The 24,187-nt window shown below is 39.4% G+C and overlaps 2 protein-coding genes across 10 annotated transcripts in view; one reads left to right on the top strand and one right to left on the bottom strand.

The window, feature by feature from the left end:
• TMEM200A (transmembrane protein 200A) overlaps positions 1-4,165 on the top strand; it is a 72,021-nt gene extending 67,856 nt beyond the window's left edge. For all 6 annotated transcript variants that reach the window (XM_082406374.1, XM_082406369.1, XM_082406371.1 and 3 more), the window contains one exon: positions 1,140-4,165. In XM_082406374.1, the coding sequence (XP_082262500.1) occupies positions 1,156-2,631 (1,476 nt within the window). In that variant the 5' untranslated portion in view covers positions 1,140-1,155 and the 3' untranslated portion in view covers positions 2,632-4,165. The remainder of the gene's footprint in view (positions 1-1,139) is intronic.
• The window catches only part of LOC309635346 (uncharacterized protein), a 249,456-nt gene that overhangs the window by 45,444 nt on the left and 179,825 nt on the right, over positions 1-24,187 (bottom strand). Inside the window, exon 4 of one of the 4 annotated variants that reach the window (XM_082406405.1) lies at positions 9,243-10,882. The exons of 2 other annotated variants lie outside the window; for them this stretch is intronic. In XM_082406405.1, the coding sequence (XP_082262531.1) occupies positions 10,775-10,882 (108 nt within the window). In that variant the 3' untranslated portion in view covers positions 9,243-10,774. Of the gene's footprint in view, positions 1-9,242; positions 10,883-14,968; positions 15,933-24,187 lie in introns of those variants that run through there. One more of the 4 variants, XM_082406403.1, reaches the window with a different exon arrangement.

Raw genomic sequence — 24,187 nt, 5'->3', positions numbered from 1 at the left:
GGGAATGAAGGGGTAGAATTGAGAGACATTCTGTAGTGAAAATTTCTAGGAGTTAGAACCTGATTGGAAGGTGAGAGGAAGAAGGAAGGGAGGAGTCAAAGATAACTATGGAGAGTCAAGCCTGAGAACTGAGAGCATTGAAAATGTCAGACAAGTCAAGTAGTGTGGGTAGAAGGTGAGTCCAGCTCTGTGTGTTGTGGGATGGAAGGTGAGTTCAGCTTTGCTGTAGGAGCATGAAGGTACATATATATGTTCCCCAATGGAGAGCTGGAAATGTGAAATTGAAACTCAGGCTACAGTTTGAAATACAGACTTGGGACTCATTAGCTTAAAGGAAATGGTGGAAACCGTGGGAGGGAAAATGAATACCAAGGGGAAGCATAAAGAGAAGATGGCCAAGGACAGGACACTGGAGGGAAGGTGGTCTACTTTTGGGTGAGAGAAGATGAGCCAAAATCAAAATAGTCAGTGAGGTCAGGGAAGAGCCAGAAGACTTAGCATCATAAAAAGCTGGACAAGAGAGAGCTTCAAGAAAGGAAGGGTCAGGTAATATCCATGGAAAGAGAGAAGTGAGGAAGATGAGAATTGAGCAGGAGAAATTAAACGTGGTAGGTAAGAGTTCATTGGTGACTTTCACAAGAATGGTCTTAGAACTGTGAGTTGCTGGAATGTATTCTATTTGTAAATCTAGAGTTTGTTTGGGGCCTATTAAGTGTTCTGGATTTTTCTGTTTCTTTAAAATAACAGATAACGAAGGATGATGTGTGTGTGTGAGAGAGAGACAGAGACAGGGACAGAGAATATGTGTATCTTGTGACCAAGGAACTGTTTTATATAATAAGTGATAAAATTATTTAAGTCAAATATACCTTGAGCTCACATTTCATTAATAATAGAAACACTAATTCTGGCAAAAAAGGAAATCTCCAGAATTTTACATTAGTCAATAAACAAAACAATACCCAAATTAAAGACTTATTCCTCGGCCCCATTGCATTACATGAAACAATAACAACAACAATATACAGCCTTGGCCAAAATGTTCGTTCGGGCTTTTCCATAATGTCTTATATAAACAATTGCTGAACTGCTGTGCATAACTCAGAACATACTTAGATTGCCATCTTTCTCCTTTTCAGAATAAAAGATTGAACTATGATAGCAACTGGTGGAGTGATAACTGGCCTGGCCGCCTTGAAGAGGCAAGACTCTGCCAGATCGCAGCATCATGTCAACCTCAGCCCGTCGCCTGCTGCCCAGGAGAAGAAACCGGTCAGGCGTCGACCTCGGGCCGATGTCGTGGTTGTTCGCGGCAAGATCCGGCTTTATTCCCCATCTGGTTTCTTCCTCATTTTAGGAGTCCTTATCTCCATTGTAGGAATCGCAATGGCAGTCCTTGGATATTGGCCTCAAAAAGAACGTTTTATCGATGCTGAGACGACATTGTCAACAAACGAAACTCAGGTCATCCGGAGCCAAGGTGGCGTGGTGGTCCGCTTCTTTGAGCAGCATTTGCATTCTGATAACATGAAAATGCTTGGCCCTTTCACAATGGGGATTGGCATTTTCATTTTCATTTGTGCTAACGCCATTCTTCACGAGAACCGTGACAAAGAAACAAAAGTCATACATATGAGGGATATCTATTCCACAGTCATCGACATCCACACGCTAAGAATCAAGGAGCAAAAGCATATGAATGGCATCTACCCTGGTTTAATGGGGGAAACGGAAGTAAAACAGAATGGGCACTCCTGTGCCTCGAGACTGGCAGCAAATACCATTGCTTCTTTTTCAGGTTTTAGGAGCAGTTTTCGGATGGACAGTTCTGTTGAGGAGGATGAGCTGGTGATAAATGAAAGTAAGAGTTTTGGACATCTTATGCCACCTTTGCTCTCTGACAGCTCTAACTCTGTTTGTGGCCTCTATCCACCTCCTTCCCAGACAAATGATGATAAGACCAGTGGCCCTAAGAAATGTGAAACCAAGTCAATTGTGTCATCGTCCATCAGTACTTTTACATTGCCTGTGATCAAACTTAATAATTGCGTTATCGATGAGCCCAGTATAGATAACATCACTGAGGATGCTGATAACCTCAAAAGTAGGTCGAGGAATTTGTCAATGGACTCCCTTATGGTCCCTCTGCCCAATACCAGTCAGTCCTTCCAGCCAGTCAGTATGATGATCCCAAGGAATAATTCCATTGGGGAGTCGCTGTCAAGTCAGTACAAGTCCTCTGTGGCCCTTGGACCTGGGGCTGGACAGCTCTTGTCTCCTGGGGATGCTAGAAGACAGTTTGGGTCCAACACATCCTTGCATTTGCTCTCATCACATTCGAAATCCTTAGACTTAGACCGGGGTCACTCCACCTTAACCGTTCAGGCAGAACAACGGAAACATCCAAGTTGGCCTCGGTTGGATCGAAGCAACAGCAAAGGATACATGAAACTAGAGAACAAAGAGGACCCGATGGAGAGGCTGCTTGTACCCCAAGCTGCAATCAAGAAAGACTTTACCAATAAGGAGAAGCTTCTTATGATTTCAAGATCTCACAATAATTTGAGTTTTGAACACGATGAGTTTTTGAGTAACAACTTGAAGCGGGGAACTTCTGAAACAAGGTTTTAATGTTGAAAAAATATCTTATTTTACAAGGCTATATATTCTAAACCTATTTTCACCAGTGTTCCCTTGTTTAAGCCTTGGTTATAAGCCTTTTTAATCAAATGGTTTGTAGTGTATTAGACCTGGCTGCTTAATTCTGTAATGGAGATGGTTATATGTTTGGATTACTTAGGATTGCAGTACTCTATATTACTACATATGAATTTATTTTTTTCCATTCCCTTGAAAGCATGGGCTCTTTCATTAATACGAATACAAAATACTTCCATCCAAATTAAAGTTCCTATTCTTTACTTTAAAGTTCTTTCATTGATGGTCATATTCATAGAGCAAAGTGTCCAGTTTAGAAAAGGCAGGGTACCAAAGTGTAGACTAGAAGTGCCAAATTCAATGCAAATCTTAGGTGTCATTTTCTGAAAAGTTGCTTTTATATAGGATTGGTTAAATTATTTAAAAGGAAAAAGATCTAGCTTCCGTGTGAGCTAAATAACGTGAATTGGTTAAATTGGCTTAGTTCTGAGTAGCTAATTGACAGGAATTGGTTGAGTTGGTTGTGACTAGTACCCTGAGCTCTAGGTAGGTAGTATTTTTTTCAAAATCAGTTCTATTTTAGTGATATTTTATTAAGAAACCATGTATTCAAGAGCCATGGCTGAGAATGCCAGATATTCTTAGGGGTATATATCAAAATGCTCAGCTATAACTTTAGATATTCAGAATCAAAATTTCTTTGCAACTGACTTGAAAAATGAATGAACCAATTTAGTGTTTAGAAGTGCTATCTTGAAATAATTATATATATGAAGAAAAGATTGACTAGTGAATGAAAATACATGCTAGTTAATGCTAACTAGCCTCAGTACCTTTTCCTAGCCGTCTCTCTTATCATCTAATACCCACTGACTCCCACATCCTTGTTTTCCCCCAATATTTTTTAGATCCTGTTATTTGGAAGATAATCAGCTAACCTTGACATTTCTTTTATCTTTGCATATCACTAAGTTGGTGGTTGAAGAAAATTTAGTCCTTGATACATTGCCTTGAAATTTACCTTATGCTAGAAAGCCTTATGATAACTCCAAAGACTTTCTTATGGTGTAATAAATATTTTGGGTTGTGGTTCTCAGTTATTGAAGATAATAAATATTAAAATGGATTTTCCATCAGAAAATTTTCATGTTTTCCGTTAAGGTAACCTAATTTTAAAAAGTTGTTTAACGGAATACTCAGGAAATTTTACAAGTTTTTCCCAATGCATACACATTTCTGAACATCAGTATTGCAGTTGTTGTGGAAGAGGAGAAGGACGATATCTTTGTATTTGTAGCTCCCCACAATTCCACCTTGTATTAGCATCACAAGCTTCCTTGGACTGGGGCACAGTGTTACTTGTTAGAACATCAAGCCTGTGTATTGTAATGGAGTGGGCTTAATACTTTACGATAAAGCATTTAATAAACCTCCAGTATTAATACAAGTGTGTGTTTTTCATACATTTCTATTATGTTTTGAATAAAATACATTTCTGTTCAAAGTACCATTTTTCAAACTTTCAGATACATTCTACTGAAGGTGCTTGATACCCTAGCATCTGCACTGGGTGCTCTGGCTTTTTTATTTTGCTTCTATTAGGTTAAAGAGCTAGGTCCATCCACCTGTTGTATTAAGCTGTTTTCATATTTTGTTATTTGGATGTGATGGTTAATTTTATGTGTCAGGTTGACTGGGCTAAGGGATGTCCAGATTTCTAGGTGTGTCTGCTAGGGTGTCTCCCGAAGAGACTAGCACTTGAACTGGTAGACTGAGTAAAGATAATTGCCCTCACCGATGCAGATGGATCTAATTCAATCCACTGAAGGCCTGAACAGGACAAAAAGGCAGAGGAAGGATGAATTCCCTCCCTCTACTTGAGCTGGGCATCCATTTTCTCCTGCCCTAGGACATCAGTGCTCCTGGTCCTCAGGCCTTTGGACTCAGACTGGGACTGACGCCGTTGGCTCCCTTGGTTTTTTGGCCTTAGAGTTTGGGCTAGAACTACCGCTTGCTTTCCTGGGCCTCTCTAGCTTGCAGGCAGATGGCAGATAGTAGGATTTCTTGGCTCCAGAGCCAATGCTTCAAAATAAATGTGTGTGTGTGTGTGTGTGTGTGTATATATAAATTATCTATCTATCTATCTATCTATCTATATATCTATCTATCTAATCTATTGGTTTAGTTTCTCTGGAGAACCCTGGCTAATACATTTAGGATGATTTTCACTTAAAATTTCATTGACTTTCAGGAAAATAACCAGATACATAGCATTTGGCAAATGTCAGTGATACTCCCAGATTTGAAAACAATGGCTCACAGCACCCCTGATGTGACAAATGACTAAAGCCATATAATTTGCTCAGCTCACCCCTGAAAGAGCTCTAGCAATTTGAAGAGGATTAAACAGCATGGGTCTTGGAAGATTTGAATAAAGGAATTGGGAGCTCAAAGCAGAGATTTCTGTTCAGCCTCCGCTCCATCAAAAAGCCTGAGTTTTTACTTACCAGACAAACCAACTTTATTAAACAATAATTTTCTTATTTTAAATTAATCAAAGACATGTTGCTAAGTAAAATTTTAGATGAATATGAAATAGCTGATGTCGCCATATTGACTTGATGTAATTCCACCCCAAAGCAATGGAACCTGGAATTTTAGTTAGACTGTATTTTGTACATTTCCCTTAGGCTTTTATAAATATTGCAGATTACTTATAAACTCCATTTCTTCCTCTGGGAAACCCCAGGAATCTGGGCCATGAACCAGCTGCCTCTAGTCCAAAGGGTTTCTAAGGCCTGTGGCCTATCTGGGGTATATTAGTTTGCTCAGGCTACCATACAAAATACCACAGATTGGGTGGCTTAAACAATAGAAATTTATTTTCTCACAGGTCTGAAGTCCAAGATCAAGGTATTTGGCTTGTCCTGAGGCCTGTCTCCTTGGCTTGCAGAAGCTACTTTCTCACTGTGTGTCTCTGGTATATCTTTGCCTAATGACCACACCAGTCATGTTGGATTCAGGCCCTACCCTAGAGGCCTTATTTCACCTTAATGACCTTTTAAATGGCCCTATCTCCAAATAGGGTTACATTCTGAGGCACAGGGGGTTAGGATTTAAACATACGAATTTGGGGTTGTGCCCATCACATGAGGTGTGCCCTTGAGAAGCAGGAAAGCTGCGTGTTCTTATCCTGGATTAGGTGACAAGAGCACAGTATGCCCCCAATGGCTTTGCCACCCTAGCTGTGTAGCCTTGAATAAATCACTTCATCTCTGCATTTCAATTAATTCAATTTCAATTAATTTCTTAATTTCAAGCCTTCGTTCCTCAAGTGGGAAATGAAATAAGAACATAAATTATAAAGTCCTTTCTAACTCTAAAAGTCCCGGGTTCTTGGTGCCCTGGGATGAAGATCCATTGCTATAGATTAAGTGGTTTGATGCTCATAGGGCATCCAGGATGGTGCCTGGGTGGGCCCATAGCGAACACTCAACATATGTGAGCTATTAGTGTCTGCAAGTGTCACCTAAGAGCTCTTCAAGCTTCACACTGCCCCCACTCTACGCCCCAAGTATACCCCCTGTGGTAGGGTGAATAAAAGTCCTCTAAAAGTGTCCATGTCCCATATGGCACAATAGACTTGCAAATCTAAGTTAAAGATCTTAAAGTGGGGGAGATTATCCTGGATTATTCAGGTGGGCCCAGTGTAATCACGAAGGTCCTTGTAAGAAGGAGGCAGAGGAGACGATGATGTGACCAAAGCAGCTAGAGAATGGAAGGCTAAGATCCTGGCTTTAAAGATGGAGGGAGGAGCCATGAGCCGAGAAATACAAGGAAGGAAGCTCTAGAAGCTGGTAAAACCAAGGAAATGGATTCTGCCCTCAGCGCCTCTCTAGGAACCAGCCCTGCTGGTTGACCTTGACTTTAGCGCAGTGAAAATGATTTTGGACTTGCGGCCTCTGGAACTGTAAGAGAAGAAATACGTGTCGTTTTAATCCACTATTTTTGTGTAATTTGTTACAGCAGCCATAATGAACTAATATTTTTCCCCCAGTCCAGATGAACTGCTTCAGACCCATGAGCCAGTAGTCAGCAGACTCATAAGCAGGGTCAAAGGTGTCTATACCAGGTGATGGCAGGTGGCCCAAAGCAGAATATATGGTCAATTTTAGATTTACATTAACACTGATCATCTTAATGTAAGTATAATCATTTAAACAAAAGTGGTAGAGCTTTTCTGAAGCAGGAAATACTGATTTTGATACATAATAAAAAATAGAAAACCCTATAGTTGGCTTAGGAGTAACCATCGATTATAAAAGCTTTCAGGCTCAAATTAGTGTTTCCATCTACATAATTTTAGAAGAAACAGTGGTAATCAGTAAAAATCATTTAAAAAAAAACCACTTTTAGCACAACTTTGTATCAAAGTGGATATTATGCCAGCATTTAACAATTTACTAGATGAAGATAAGTTTTTAGCTACTTATTTTAGCAGTTCAAATTTAACCCTTTTAAATCATTATAGGAACACACCATGAATAACTAAAAGAAATAAAATAGGTTCTTAAAAAAATCCGCCAGTTTACCAAAATTTTACTTATAGCATTTTAAATATTAAAACGTTGACCTGCCCGGTGGTATATATTCAACTGCTATGGTATTTAGATTGTTCAAAGATCTTAATCACTTGTTCCCTAAGTAGGAACCGTAAGAGCCATACACAGATTATTCTGTCTCTTACTTTCAATGAATTGCCCTGTTACCCTTCCCCCACCTTATATGTAATCCTGTTTTAGACCTTATGTCAATAATAGGGTACATAAACTTGATATAGGATCCCCATTTGATGATTTAAGTCCTTTGTGATCTGAATTCAAACTGAAATAATTCAGTTGGTTTCTCTCTATATGCTCTTTCTCACAGGATGATGGCACCAGGGAAAAAAGGCCCACTTCACTGAAGTGCCTTTTACTCAATAGTTGATGTCATCTTGAAATAGTCATTTAAAAATCAAAGAATGAAATATTGCCATTTGCAGCAACATGGATGAGCCTAGAGAATATCATACTAAGTAAGTCAGAGAAAGGTAAATGTTATATGATATCACTTATATGTGAAATCTATTAATTTATTTACAAAAGAGAAACAGACACACAGACATAGAAAACAAACTTATGGTTACCAAAGGCAAAGGCGGGGAGGACAAATTAGGGGTTTGGGATTAACAGATACACACTACTATATATAAAATAAACAAGGACCTACTGTATAGCACTGGGAACTATATTCAATATCTTGTAATAACCTATAATGGAAAAGAATCTGAAAAAAAAAATATATATCTGAATCACTTTGCTGTACACCTGAAACTAACACAATATTGTAAATGAACTATACTTCAATTAAAAAAAAATTTTTTAAATAATAAAAATCAGGTCTGCCCAAGAATAGGGCTCATTAACATGACAGAATTAGGTCACTCAACCTTTATATGTTAATATAAGTCAATTCCTATTCTTGAAACACATCTTTGGTAAACTTATTTACGTTTATGTTTGTTATTTGCTGACAGTATAAGAAAAGAGAAAATAAGTCATAAAGAAGATATGGGAAACCTCTGCACATAGGATCTTGTCATTCTCACTTCAGCTTGGCTATCTCCAGTCTTAAACTTTATGTATACTCTATTGTTTCCCTCTGCTACTGGTTGATCCAGCACTTGTTTTATACCAGAAATGATTAAGAAAATTACTTTTATTTTTGTCTCTTCCCCTATTAATTCACCATTTAATAGTTTGAGACTTCTAATAATTCTCTAGTTCTTTCTCATCACTGAAGAGTATAGACTATGTCTCCAGGACCATGTATACTCTACAAATTAAATGTAGAGATTTTGTTGGCAGTGCAATGGTTTACAATCTAGACAAGGTCACAATATTTGTGGTACAAATGATAGAATACTTGCGAATAGAAACATGCCAATCTGGAATCAAGAATAAGGACATGCGAGCTGACACACAGTGGAACACACAAGGTCATGGCAGAGGCAAGACTTGAATCCAGGACTGTTGATTCCCAGTATCACCATCAATTAAAATCAAACCAAACTTTTTAAAAAAAACATTTTTAAAAAACATACATTCAAAATCCAATGAATAGATTTTGGGTTTATTAGGACTGGTAAAGAGAAAAGTATCTAAAATTTCGGGCAGAAAATGTAGTTTGAATGCTTCATCACATCTTAGAAGTGCGTGTGAGGTCATGGGGTGATATACTAGGGGCTGAGGTTAGACAAGGCACAGAATTTGGCACGAGAATTTTTAATACTTATTTTATAGCTTGATTTCCTGTGTTTGATTTATTAACTATGCAACTCTGCCATGAAAATTATGCCAGTATGCCCTTCTGAGCCATTATATTATCTTTGAACAAGATCTATGGAACTAAAATGAGTCATTTGCACCCATATTCAATAAACCACATGTACTAGAAGGAAGGCAGGAAGACAAGGAGGAGGGAAGGAAGAAGTGTGGGATCTGGGGGCTAGAGAGAGCAGAGAATGCCATATGGTTTTTCTGTTTTGTTTTGTTTTTTTCTGCTTATTGAAAACCCATACCCAGCAAAAGGCATTCCATTTATACTTTATTTTGGAATAAAACCAAGCTTATAATTTTTAATCACCAAAGCAGTGAGAACATATTCTTAGTTGATTTTAAATACATTTTAGTAGACATTAACAGTGTTTATTATACAGCTCATTTGAATCAGTCACCCTCAGGTTTAGGGAATTAATCATTAACTTGAGGTTGTCAACTAATGAATCATCAATAATTCAAAGCTGCTCGGAGATTATTATTTTAAAAAATGAAATCACTCTTTTCTGCACTCAGATATTTTATGTTCATTAGGTATATATTTTTCCCTAAAGCATTTCCAAATTCCAAATGTGTTACCTTGTGTTATCAGTTACAATGTTAATAATCTGAGAAGTCACATTAACTTTCCAGCCAGTTAATTGAAGAGTTAAGGAAATGTCTTTCAAAGGCTCTTGCATTTTATGAGTTCACTGTTATAGTCTATTACTATGTCAGGGCATTAAGAGGGCATATGAGCAAAAAATATGGAAGACATTTAGAACCTGGATCATATTCAATATAGGCTATAAATAACTGTCCTGTACAGTGTAGCATGCTCCTTATCATTTAACAGAGAGGGAAAAAAATTATCTTATGAAGTAATCTAAGTGAAATATATTCACTTTGGTGTGTGAATACTGCATTGTATTTTATATTGGCTAAGAAAATATTCAGCAGCTTACAAAATAAATTTAATGTAAACCATTCTTTTCTTACTCTAGAGTTCTGGCAATGATATACACTAAGAAATTCTGACACAAATTTATTGTATATTTATAAAATTATACCAAAAGGGTCTAGTCCTACAAGTATAGCCTGCTCTCAATTATTTAATTATTTAGTGTTTAATCTGTGGATTATTCACACTCTTCTCTTTCAACTTTTTAAATTTATTTGTATATTTTATAATTTACTTTCATTAACACAATGTTATGGTTATGTTCTCTTTGGGTGATGGGTTAAAGGAGAGGTAACATTGAGTACTGACCATTCTGCAACATAATGATAACACTGTCATGGGTTCACAGTGGAAGCAAAGGAAGAAAATCTGAGAAGGTGCTACAGTGGGGTATTCAAATTATGTATTTTATATTTGTTATTTTTGTTTTTTCACTTCTGTTGCCACAGTCTACCAAGAGTTGACTCTTGGTCAGAATGGAGGTTATTGTCAATTCTGGTATGTCATTGAATTATTTGTATATTGGAAAGTTCAGGAAATTCTGGAACTGATTTTAACAAATTCTTTGTAGACTCTTTTCTCCATATTTCTATTCTCCTAGACTTCAGACTTTATTCATCAAGATGCATCAGAGTCTTGCACAATGTTGGTACATACTGGGCTCCCAGTGGAAACTGAGAGAATTAATTTACTTTTTGTTCATGGTGAAAAATATAGGCTGTATTTCATTGCCCTACACTTATGGGTCAGTTCCCAAAAGACCGTATGATAAGAAAGGGAGAATGTATGTGGCTGGTTATAAAATTTTAAGTTTTACTAGAATATAAGGCATGGAGTGGCCTATAAACCAATTGCTGGAAGATAAAGAAGGAATTAATCCAGTGGTACTCTTGGTCTTTTGATCCTAGAATGAATAAGGAAAGTAATTTCAAAAGCTGTGTATGTCTTTTTTAAAACATAGAACTTATCAATAGAAAACTATTTTTGTAATGCAAAAGCAATTCAGTACCTGTAGAGTTGGTCAATGGCCTTTCTGAAACATTAACTTTGTATTATCTTTGTGTCCCATATACCTGCCTTTTAATTTTAATGCCCAAGCCCTATTTGAAATAAAGCAGTTATTTCCATTTCATCAATGAAGCAGTTACCCAGGTATACATAATGTTTCAATTTCATGAATTTATCTGTCAAAATGATCATCTGCGGTTAGTGTTTCTAGAGAGTCGGAGGTTACAATCCATTTACCAAGGTCTTGTGATTGGTATAGCACATCTTCCTCATTCTCCAGTCTCCCAGGAATTCCAACATTACCTGAGCATGCAAATTACCTTCATTTCATAGATGTAAACCTGAAATAGAAGCTTGCTCTTAATGAAATTTTATACCTATGAGCTAACAGCAGATACCAGAAGAGAGGGAAAATAGAAATTTAAGATGTAAATATCCCCTCTTCCAAGTTAAGTGAGAAGGCATCCAGATGTTATTCATTTTATTAAATAGATAAAGAAATAGATTTTTAAAAAGACTCTTAAGAATCTTATACACACTCATGGGATACTGTTGATGGCATTGGGAACCAGCTATGAGAGCTGCACTATCCTTAACACCCGGAAGGAATATCAAAAAGAAGGTAATGCTCTCTGGGAAGAAACAACTTGAGGTATACTTTGAAGGATTTGTATGAATCAAGGAAATAGTTCAAGGGCAATCTTTTAGAGGGAAATACCTCCAAGGTTAAGACCCAGAACCAGGGAGAAGTAAAGCCTGCAAGACACGTGACCTGTCTGGAGCACTGAGTTTAAAATGGAGAGAACAGAAGGTAAGTTGCAAAGGAACATGGAGTTCACATTCACAATAACTTCAAAAGCCAGGCCAGGAACTGGTTCCTAGGCTCATGGTAAGACCTCCTAAGCCTAAGAGGAATACATCAAGGGAGGTTTTCTAGAAATATATGCTTAATGGTGATCTGCAGAGTGGTTTGGGAAATATTGGAAGGAAGGAAAGAGTAGTTGGGACCTGGATCAAGGTAGTAGCAAGGAAAATGGGGAAATATTGATTCTCAGTCATTGTCTTACTAATTTACCGGCTTCATTTGTCTGTTTTTCTCTCCCTCATCTTTGGTTTCTTGGACAACATATCCTCCTGATTTTTTTTCCTGCTTTGCTAGTCCCTTCTTCTCAGTCTCCATGGCTGGTCTTTCCCTTTCTCCACTAACATTGGAGTGTTCTAGGGCTCATTCCTTGGTTCTCCTCTCTCCTGGATCTACCCTCACTCACTTGGTGATCAGGTGGCTTTTTAAACCATCTCATGCCCATGACTCCCAAACTCTCCCTTTTATTCAGACTCTTGTCTTTTCCACTTGGATGTCTACTAGACAAATGAAATTTAACATATCAAAATTGAACTCCCATCTTTCTCTCTAAACCTGGTCTATCTGTAGTCTTCCCCTTCTCAGTTGATGGTGACTCACTCATTCCATTTGCTTAGCCCCAAAACCTTACCATCATCATTGACTCTAGTTTTTATTTCATTACACACACTCAATAGTTCAGCAAATGCTGTAGACTCTGCCCTCAAAATATATAATCCAAACATTTCTTACCCACCTCCACTGTTTACTTCATCATCTTATCTCATCTGGAATTCTGAAATACCCACATAACTAGTCTTCCTACTTCCATCCTGGAGTGTAGTCTACTCTCAACATGGCAGCTGGATTAGTCATGTCGCTTGTCTTCTCATGCCCTGCTGTGGCTTCCCAGCCCTGGCAGGACCTACATAATCTGTCCCTTGTTACACCTCCAGCCTCATCTATTACTACCTGCCTCGCTCAGCTCCACCCACTCGCTTTCCTTCCTGATCATTGAGCACAACAAGCACTTGCCTGTCTCAAGGCTTTCCACAGTGTGTGCCTTTTGCCTAGAATGCTATTCCTTCAATGTCTGCCCCTGCCAGAGATCAAGTGGCATGGCATGCCTGGGGCTTCCTTGAGCCACTTCTTCATTTCAGAGCCTGAGATAAGTATTTATGGTTTACTCTTTTCTCAGGCTTTCTTCCCCTGTCCCCACAAGGCATAGCTGGAATTTGCATCTGGGTCCTGACTCATTTGGACAATGGACGCTGATTCCTACCGGAGCTGTCTTCCGCATCTCTCTCTCTTGCTCTTCCTGCCAGTGACTATATTCCCTGTTCATTTAGTCTCTCATTCGTGTCTAGGTTTTTCCTTTTGATTTGACACCCCAAGCTACTGCTTCACCTTTGCTTTCAGGACTTTCTTCAACTATTATTCATACATTTAAAATTATTTGCATGGCATTACTGGTTATGGAAACAATCTGCAGTCATGATTTTTTAAAAACACACACATTCCAACAAAATGGAACTGTATAACTTAGAAAGGGAAATATCTCCCATGATTGCACTCTCGGATAGCCACAGTAACAATCACTTTTAGAGAGCCCAGGGTGCACTAAGCATTGTGTTAAGTGCTGTAAAAACAAAGCAAAATAAGACATTACCTGTCCTTCAAGGATTTTACAAGCTCAAATAACCAAGTTCTCCTTTACTGCATGGGAATAGCCACTGTGCTATGACCTTTAGCTCACACCTTGCTCTGGACACTACCAGATGGTATCTACTGTCCACTCTGTAGATACCTGTGCTAGCCCTGCAGATACACAGAACCGCCTGCTGACAGCGAGAGGGATGAGGAGGTGGAAACAATGGGCTTAGAGTGAAGAGGCTGGATGAGGCCAGGAAGACCAAAGGCAAACAGTTTTGAAAAGACTGTTTCTGAGATGATCCAGAAACTGAAAAATTATTGTCAAGTCACCTATACTTGAATGGATTTGAGTATATTCTAAGTTTCTTTCTTTCTCAGTGACACATCTTCTCAGAACTTTAAAAATCATTATTTTTAAAAAAGTCCCTTAGGCCGAAACAAAGTCTTCTCAGAACAGAAATAGACTCACAGACTTAGAGAACGAACTTATGGTAGGGAGTTTGGGATTGACACGTGCACACTGCTATGTTTAGAGTGGATGACCAACAAGGACCTACTACTGTATGGCACAGGGAACTCTGCTCGATATTATGTAACAACCTAAACGGGAGGAGAATTTGAAAAGGAATAGTTACATGTGTATGTATAACTGAATCACTTTGCTGTATATCTGAAATTATCACAGCATTGTTAATCAACTATACTCCAATATAAAATAAAAAGTTAAAAAAAAAAAAAACTTGAGAAGCAGAGTGGCACATAGCCTTAACTACACTTGAAAAAGCATCCAGGCAAGGAGGGGTACTTGACCCAACCCAAGGGGACCCTAGGAAATTTTTAACATATGTCTGTTTGCAAGTCAGCCTTTGCTACTCTCCTCTTCCTATCTCTACACGTGGCTCTTTGGAACAACATCCTCCATCCTCTGTGCTTCCAAGAGGAAAAGATCTAAAATGATAATTCATGCTAGCTAACTGATTAATTGATTACACTTTGATTTTTGGCCTTTTTATCTCTAACTGTGGAATGAATGTCTTTGTTCTCCAGTAAGTTATCCCAGTCTTTGCAAGAAGTTGGGGCAGAGGGAAATAATACTTCTGCAGGCTCTACTCTTCTTGGAACTTCTTTCTCAAGAAGGGAAAACCAGGGCTGGCTTAGCTGCCAGAGAACTTTTCCAGGAATTGCTGGGAGTGGAGGAGCTGAAGTCCCAGATCACCTGCTTTTTCTAGGACCTAGAACGAGTGTCTTCATTCCCTCCATACCAGCCCCTCCCCCAACTCCTCCTCGTCTCTTCTCTGCCTGAATTTGGATTCCATTCTATCTTCCCATCCCTTCGCCTTATTTTCTCCTCCAACTTCCTACCTCTCTATTCCAAGTCTGAGCATATGATTTATGGTTTTCATTACCACTACAGACTGACCTAAGCCAATTTGGGCGCAAATAACCATGAAGTTCTGGGTCTGAAAATTAAACTGACAAAGGCAGATCAACAGGAGAAAAACATACAAATTTTATTAAATCTTTACATGTACACGGGAACCTTCCCAAGAGAATGAAGACACCTGAAGAAGTGACCAGAGCAGGACGATTTTATAACCCTTTTAGACAAAGAAACAATAAATATGAGAAGAATTGACAAGACAAAGGGGTTTGGGCTGGGGATAGTAAATGATGAAATAACAAAGTTTGTTCATACAGCCTTCTCCGCCCTACACTCCCTATCCTTGGGGACATGTAGGGAACATAAGAATGTCCCTGTCCTTCCAGATACAGAGAGGGTGCCTTTCACATGGGACATTTATCTCCTGCTTTCAGGGAAAAAAATGTGAGTGGAGGGTATCAGAGTGACCCTCCTGCTTCTGCCGTTTTCTCAAATTTCTTCATCTTAAGATATTCAATATGCCAAGGTGCCATATTTTGGGGTAGCGTGTCCTGAACCCCCTCAATATCCTCCATGACAGTTTCACTCAAGGCAGACACGACAACAATCTAAATAAGGGGTTCTCAAACTTTTGGGGCTCAGGAACCTTTATATTCTTAAAATGTATTGAAGACTGCAAAGAGAGTTTGTTTATGTATCTTATATCTATGGGTATTTATTGCATTGGAAGATAAAACTGAGAACTTAAAAAAATATAAACACACCTTCCTCTAGCTGTCAGAGCAATGATGTTTTCACATATCATGGAGACTCTGGAAAACTCCACTGTATACCCATCAAGGAATGAGAGTGAGAAAAGCAAACAGAACCTTTTTATTTAAAAAATAATTCTGGTCTCATGCACCTCTTTCAAGCCTTCAGGGCCCCCAGATGTCCCTGAACCGTACTTTCAGAATCACTCTTCTACAGTCACGATCCAGTTATTCAAAAAGGAACATATGCAACCAGAATCTTCTGAACCAATATCTTGGATGTAGGGTAATTTAAGAATAAAATCCTCAGGCACCATCCCTATGGGTAAAAGATGAAGAATGAAATAAAACAGATCTCAGGACTTTAAAACCTGTTCATAAATGTGTAGGAATAACTCCAAAACATTTCAGCCAATCCTCTTGTCTTGAATACCACAGATTTCACAAGCGGAAGCCCATCTCTCACAGCCATTTTGCTTTTAGAAAGCCACTGATTTCAACAATGGAAACTCATTTCTAACATCATAATACTAATTAGCAAAGTCTCTGTTGCTGAGTGATTGAAAAAACAAAAAGGTAAAGGTCTCACCCCAACTACCGCTACCTCTGAATTATCTTGGAGCAAGTCCCAGACATTCCATTTCTTCTGTAAATGTTTCAGCATTTAGCCCTAAAGGAGTCTTCTCTCATCTTAATTTAATCACAACATCATTATCATGCCCAAAAGTGTAACAAGAATTTCTTAATATTATCAAATACTCACTTGGTATTAAAATTTCTCCAATTGTTTCATACTTTTTTTCCCCTGTCAGTTTCTTCATATCAGGATTCAAATAAAGTCCACACCTTACCATTGATTAATATATCTGAAGTCTCTTTTAATCTTTAGATTTCTCCTCCTTTTTTTTCCTCTTGCAATTTCTTTGTTGAAGGAAACAAAGTATTTTTCCTATATCATTTTCCACATTCTGGATTTAGCTGATTGCATCCCTCTGGTGTTATTTGACAGGTTTCACTGCCCCATATGTCCTGTGTATGGGTTGTCTGATCAGTGAGGTTTTTTGGCAGAACATTTTATAGATGGTATTGTGTACTTTCCACTGGATCCCCTTAAGGAGGCACATGAAATCCATGGACTCTTTTTGTAAATTGAAATAACAGGAAACATCTGTAGATTGTCTCTGCTCCCAGTTCCTGGCACAGAGCTCCTGAAACCCTTGTCATTTCCTAAGTGATAAGAGCACTAGTCTTATTCAAAGACTTATTCAATATTTGTATTTGATTCTTATTCAAATAAGAGTCAAATATTTGTATTATTCAAATCTCTTATTCAAATATTTGCGCTTGACTTGACCTCGTCCCTGACACAGGGCTCCTAAAAGTCTTATCAGTTCCTAAGTGATAAGAACACTGGGAGCATCTTTTGTTCTAATGAAGCATCTCTGGGTGGGCTCATGTATGACTCCTGTGTGGGGACTGGTCACCAGAAAGACCAAGCCATGATTAGAAGCTTGGAACTTTCAGCCCCAATCCCTATCCTCCAGAGAGGAAAGAGGGAGCTGAAAATGGAGTTAATAATTGATCTTGCCTACATGAGGAAGCCTCCATAAAATCCTAATAGTAGGGGGTTCAGAGCTTCCACGTTGGTTGAACACATCCACACCAGGAGGGTGACACACTCCAACTCCAGAGGGACAGAAGCACCTGAGCTCAGGACCCTCCCAGACCTCTTCCTATGTATTTCTTCATCTGGCTGTTCATCTACGTCTTTTATCATATCCTTTAAAAAACTGGTAAGCTTGAGTGTTTCCTTGAGTTCTGTGAGCCACTCTAGCAAATTAATCAAACCCAAGGAGGGTCTTTGGAACCTCTGATCTATAGCTGGTTGGTCAGAGCACAGGTGAACCTGAGCTTGTGACTGGCATCTGAAGTGTGTGTGTGCAGGGGCAGGGGGTCTTGTAGGACTGAGCCATTACCTGTAGGATCTGACACTATCTCCAGGTAGATACCATCAGAATTGACTTAAATTGTAGGACACCTAGCTGAGGTTGCAGAGAATTGTTTGTCATGGGGAAAAACCTCCACATATTTGGTGACCAGAAGTGAAGTGTTTGTGTGAGTAGTAATGGTAGACTCACAGGGGAGAGAAACACAGTAGGGAAGAACTGGGTTTTTCCTTACACAGAAAGGAAAAAAAGCTGAGTTTTTCCAAAATAGTAATGTTATGATTAAGTGGGCTGTTAAAATTGGATTGTGTAGGAATTGAGAAATAATCTTTATTGAATTAAACCTCTGCAATTTCTCAGATTTTCTGCTACAGAAGCCATGTTATTCCTCAATATTAATACAGCTAAGGTAGTATCACTTTGTCCAGGAGGAAGTATTATAAAGTAAATTATAAACATCTCAACAATCACCTTTAAAAATTGACATTATCAATTTTTAATAATATTTTAATAATGTAACCCTCTTTACCTGAAAAACACAACTATTTCTATAATTATTTCTCTCTCTGATACTTAAATTTCTGAGAGAAATATGTAACTGAAACAGTATCTTTGTTGATAATGACTTTATTGTCTTTTAAAACCAGGACAGTCTAATCTTCAACCAACCATGCCTGGTGACAAAGATTTTTTTATTGTCTTGACATTCCGTTAAGAACTCTTTTGTTTACACAATAGTAATTTCTTCCTGTCCAATAATAGACTTTCTTGATAACATCATAGTGTATTTGATGGTTTTGGCAAAGCTCTCTCAAGCAGGGCAATCTCTGTAAAAGCCACAAACTTTTAAAACCTCAAAGATCATAATAATCTAGATTCACCTGATTCTCAAAAGATGAGGATGCATAGCAAAAGGAAAAAAATAATAGGAAAAAAATGCTTGAGAGTTTTCCTTTATGAGGTGGACTTTCTTTTCTGCACCCTGACAGAGTCATTCAACCCCTCCTATATTTGAACGAGAAAAAAGTTTTTCAGTAAATTGAAATATAACTGTTTACCAGGAGACTTCTTTACTCACAGAGAACAAAACGATAATACTTACGTGGTCTGGAAAAGAGGATTTGGGCTCATGGGTCTTTATAAAAGTGTTTGCTGCTCTTTATTTGATCATGATTAATTTGGCCAGAAATGATGTGATTGTAGCCTCCACTGTTAGCCCTATGGGTATTAATCATCTCCAAGGTGATCTCAGTTTCCATGACAACTGCAATATTTATTTTTTCACTATAGCACTAGCTGGTCTCCAGTGGTTGGAAGGGCAGAGTAATCCTGAAACTTTAAGTCTCAGTCATAAGTTTCTCATTGCTGATATTAGAAAGCCAGTTTACTTCCAAGTATTATTACTAATCTGTATTCAGACAAGTGAATTACAAAGGTGTTCTGAGACAACTCTGTCCTTCAGTTCCATGTTATCAGGCTTTAAGGTCCGAAGGGTTTTTGCTGACTAAAGAAGCTCCTGGTATTTGCATCCAAATTTTCATGATAACTTTAAACATACATAATGTATCACTCTCACGTTTATATGGAAGTAGACTGAGGAGGTCTAGGTATAACTCTCTCAAGGAAAAAGAAAATAAATATTAAGTATAACTTTATGTATTCTTCAAAACAGAGATATCAATCAAGCTTAACAGACATTGAATTAAAGTTTCTGAATTTCATTAAAATTAATAAAATTCAAGAGTGAATTGTAAATGAGAAAAATTCTCCGATCTTTCCTGTCTTCCCCAGAAGTCATAAATATTGTATCAGTTATCAAAATTTTCCTAGAAAGAGTTTCCAGAACAATGAAATCGAGCAGGCTGTCTTACACCCTAGGTGGACTCAAAGGTGGAAGAAAATCTTTTCTGAAAGATGGCCTGGGGCAAAATGATAGATTCTTGGGCCCTTGAATTAACAGTGTCGGTATTCCTGGCACGTTTCTTCAATTTCTTTTCATCCTGTGTGTCTTCTAAAATATATGATTAACCTGTTAGACTAATAAACTTTAAAATGATAGTTCTCCTAGGCTTTAAAAAAAATCATGCCACGGAAGCATCTTCCACTGTGATCATGCACAAAATTGGCCCCATCTTTTTCCCTGCCAAAGATTAGAATGGTACTGCAGAATGGCACACTGCCCTCTTAGAAACCTGTTTTATCATCTCTGGGATAGGAGGTGGGGAAAGCTGCAGCGGGGGCAGAGAGGGGTAAGTGTAAGGACAGAGAGTGAAGTCATTAAGATTCAGTCACTTCGTGGGGTCTCACTGCTGTGTGCACTGGGACTCCTATCCTGTCCTCTAACGAGCTCTGCCTCTGCTAAGTTCAGAAGTGTCCATGCCTGGTGCTTGGTGGTTGCAGAGGAGACGAGGGTTAGGGAAACTGAGCACCCAGAAGAGGGTCTTTACACAACACATGCTCAGAGGACGGGCTGCAATAAAATGCAAGGAAAAACTTTAGTCCAGCCAAAGGGCACAGCTTTAAACAAAGAGCTCTTAAATTGGGAGATTGGGGTTGACATATACACGCTACTATATATAAAATAGATAACTAATAAGAACCTACTGTATAGCACAGGAACTCTACTCAATACTCTGTAATGACCTATATGGGGAAAGAATCTCAAAAAAGAGTGGAGAGAACTTCCCTGGTGGTGCAGTGGTTAAGAATCCGCCTGCCAATGCAGGGGACGCAGGTTCGAGCCCTGGTCCGGGAAGATCCCACCTGCCGCAGAGCAACTAAGCCCATGTGCCACAACTACTGAGCCTGTGCTCTAGAGCCCACAAGCCACAACTACTGAGCCCAAGTGCCACAACTACTGAAGCCTGTGAGCCTAGAACCCGTGCTCCGCAACAAGAGAAGCCACTGCAATGAGAAGCCCACGCACCGCAATGAAGAGTAGACCCCGCTCTCCACAACTAGAGGAAGTCTGCGCACAGCAACAAAGACCCAACGCAGCCAAAAATAAATTAATTAATTAATTTTAAAAAAGAGTGGATATATGTATATGTATAACTGATTCACTTTTCAGAGCATAACATTGTAAATCAACTCTACTACAATAAAAAATTTTAAAAAAGAAAAGTGACCCCAAACAACTAGCTAAAAAAACAAAATAAAAAAACCCTCAAAACAAACAAACAAACAAAGAGAAACAGTGAACAATCTCAAAATTCAAACTTTTGAACTTTTTCTACTGTATTCCTTAATTCAGACACAGTGGACATCTCCAAATATGAAAATAGGACCATGCAAAATGAATCCCATCCTGAGTCCCTGCTCCTTCCTCCAAAATTGGAAACTCAACAATTGATTCTATTCCTCTTTCAGTGCTTCTAATATAAGTAGTGGCGGGGGGCGGGGGGGGTGCAATAAAATACTGCCAGCGTTGGGACACAGTAATTAGGTCTGGTTCTCTGTGATGTTTTTATGCTCCTATTACGGAAAACCCCTGTAGAATCTCAGACTGATTTCAAAGTCTGCTGTCATCATGATAAAAGGAATCATTTGAATTAGACATGAATGTAATTAGCTCAGTTCTCTTAGAGGGAGCACTGTATCTTTGAGGTGGCTATTCAGAGAGTGGACACTCCCGGAGGGAAGTCTTTGCAATAGACAAGATTGATGTGGTTCTTTAAAAGCACATTATTTTATGAAACCAACTCCAGAGTCTGGGTTCCTGGTGGTGGCTGCTTTCTACTGGATGAATGGAAATTGGGGTTTCCTGACATCGCTCTTTCAGGTTGTGTGTGTGTGTGCATGTGTGTGTGTGTGCAGAAAACGAGTCACTTCCTGTGTGGAAGCCAAGTTCTGCCTCCTTTATTTCTCTTCCACTTCGAGCATTTTTCTCCTTGTGTAACTGGCAGGTCTCTGTCCCAAACATGGAAGCACAAATATACTTAACTGATGCTGGAGTGAAGAGCTCACGCAGCACAGGACACAAGGGCCTTGGAATGAAAGCTCACCCTCCCCACCGACTGGCACTTTGCACAGGAAAACAGGTGTTAGTGGCTCACTTAGAGCCAAACCCTCCCCAACGATAATTGTAAGCGCACCAACCTGAAGTGGCAAGAGACCCTGAAGTAAATACTAGAAAAGCCCTCAACTGCAGCACTTTGGATTTGCAGGTGGCTTACAGGATGAAGGAAGAAGAGAAGGAGCAATCACTGGGTGGCCCTGTTCCTTGGCAGCTCTGTCTGAGACCTCAGACCAGTGCTGGCCCTCTCGGGGTGTGTCCTACTGTAAAGGCACAATATGTTTTGAAGACAAATATAGCTCAATTTTAGGTTCTGATTGACATTCCCTACATGACTTGAGGGGATGGAATTTGGGGGACGGCAAGCAGTATACCAGGTAATACAGTGTGCCAGCAACTGGAAAAGTCACATTGGCTTAGGTCCTGCCTCTGAAGGTACCAGTTTTCCAGACCAGGAGAGACGGGAGAGCAAACACAAAGGAAGTAAAAGATGACAGAATCATGGAGGCACAAAATAGAACAATATAAATAAATCCTAATGTTAATACACTTGATCGGACATTAAAATCCTACTGTCTGATCAGATACCATGTATTCCCTCTCTGGCTCCGGTTTGAAATACAGCCAAGCTTGCTGACACTTCTCTCCAGGCACTCAGCTCTGACAGCCGCCTCCCTTCCAGCCCTCGCCTCTCTCCCACGCAGTGACTGACAGCCTCCTCTGGGGTCTCTGCGGAGCTCTAGAGACTCAGCCTTCCCTGCGGGGACGCAGAGCTGGAAAATTCACTCGGAATCATCCTCCTCGCCTCCCTTTTATTTTTAAGTGAGTGAACTCAGATGAAAGAGAATGTCTAAGAGGGGAAAAGAAGGCACAAAAGGGAGTATCCAGCAGAAGGACGGAGCATAGAAAAATAAATCGGATGCCTCTGAACTTTGTCAAGGGCTCCAGCCCGCGTTGGCAGCAGCTGGGAGAACTGCCTCTCGTTCCACGGTCTCTGAGGTGCCCGGTCTTGCTGACCATCCCTGGGGGATGGTCCAGCTGACTCCATCTGCATTCCTCCTGTCCCCATCTCACCCCCCGGGACCGCTCTGCTCCTTCATCCCACCACCCACCTCCATCTCAGCAGGCAGATATGACGCAGATAAAATAGAAGCCCAAATTGTAAACCAAATCAAAAGCCATGCTCCATCTACAGAACCCTGTGAACCTCTGTCCCCTAGAGGGTGTTTTCTAAGTCCAATTTTTGGAATCTAGGCAGCCCATCCTGCAGGGGTAAGAGCATGGGTTTGAGAAGAGAGGTCTGCATGTAGGCCATGGTTCTACCTCTAAACTGGAGTTTTCTCATCTGCCAAGGGGAATAATAAGAGTGCCTGCCTCCTAGGGCTGTTGAGAAGATTAAACGCGATAACGCCCATTAAATACGTAGTAAATGCATCACAAATGTTAGCTGTGGTTATTGGCAGAGTTAGCCGTAGGCAAAAACGGAAGGCAGGCTCTGTTAATTTTTAGAGTCTTTTTGTTCTACTTTCAGTCCTCCCACGTCTTAGTGGGCAGCTTCCATCCTCCAAAGTCCAGAGGAATGTCTGTAGACACATTCCCTGTAACCACCACAGCCAGGACTCATAACGTAAGCCCCTTTCCAAGTTAACCAGGAACATAGCGCCCAGCCCCCCATGAATCAAAGAATGTTAAGACTGAGGTTGCCTCCACAGAAGTATCTTAAGAGATTGTCTAGTTAAAAAAAATGAATTTTTATTCAAAACTCAGAACGCATCTCATCCCTCATCTAGATATAAATGTCTATTTACATCCCTCTATGCACTATGCTAAAACTAACCTTAAAACTAAGTGGTACTAAGTTTTAAAGAGTTTCGTCTACCAGGTAATAAGTTTGCATAGTAACAGGGGATTTCCTCACCCAAACTTACATAAACATCCAGTGGTAGGATTTGCAGGCTTTGCTGACCAACTAGAGTAGAAGGAACATTGATTAGTGTAGTAAGGAATGTCAGAGCCAGGTAGATGACTGCATTTTATTTTGGAAAATATTATGTTAAGGGACTCTGGAAGGGTTAGTTATGATATCAACAAGCCCTCACCTTGAGACATGGAAATGTTTTCTTAAACAAAATCCTGTATTTAAAGGAAATTCATTAAAAGTTTTACTCACGGCCCATGGATTATTGAATTATCAAAACAAATCCCTATTTCAAATATTAGTGAAGACGATGGTTTGCAAATTTCATGTATATAAGAATTTCTTAGGACACTCATCAAACATACACATGCTACCATCCCAGTGATTCTGGAATGGTCTCTGGGACTCTGTATTTTAATGAGCACACCAGGTGTTTCTGATGCAGGTAGGTTAGAAAAATGTCTTGGGAAAAACTGCTGTAGACACATTCTATGCACAGTCGTTCTCAGTTGGAGGTGAATTTGCCCCCAGGGAACATTTGACAAGGTCTAGAGATATTTTTGATTGTCACGTCTTGGTGGGGTGGGGAGCGGTGCTACCGGCGTCTAGTGAGTGCAGGTCAAAGATGCTACCACACATGCTACAGTGCACAGGACCGCTCTCTGCAACAAAGAATTACCTGATTCAAAATGATA

Source organism: Balaenoptera borealis (assembly GCF_965194805.1).
Source record: "Balaenoptera borealis genome assembly, chromosome: 9".
NCBI classification, from domain to species: domain Eukaryota; kingdom Metazoa; phylum Chordata; class Mammalia; order Artiodactyla; family Balaenopteridae; genus Balaenoptera; species Balaenoptera borealis.
This window is presented reverse-complemented; position numbering and strand designations above follow the sequence as displayed.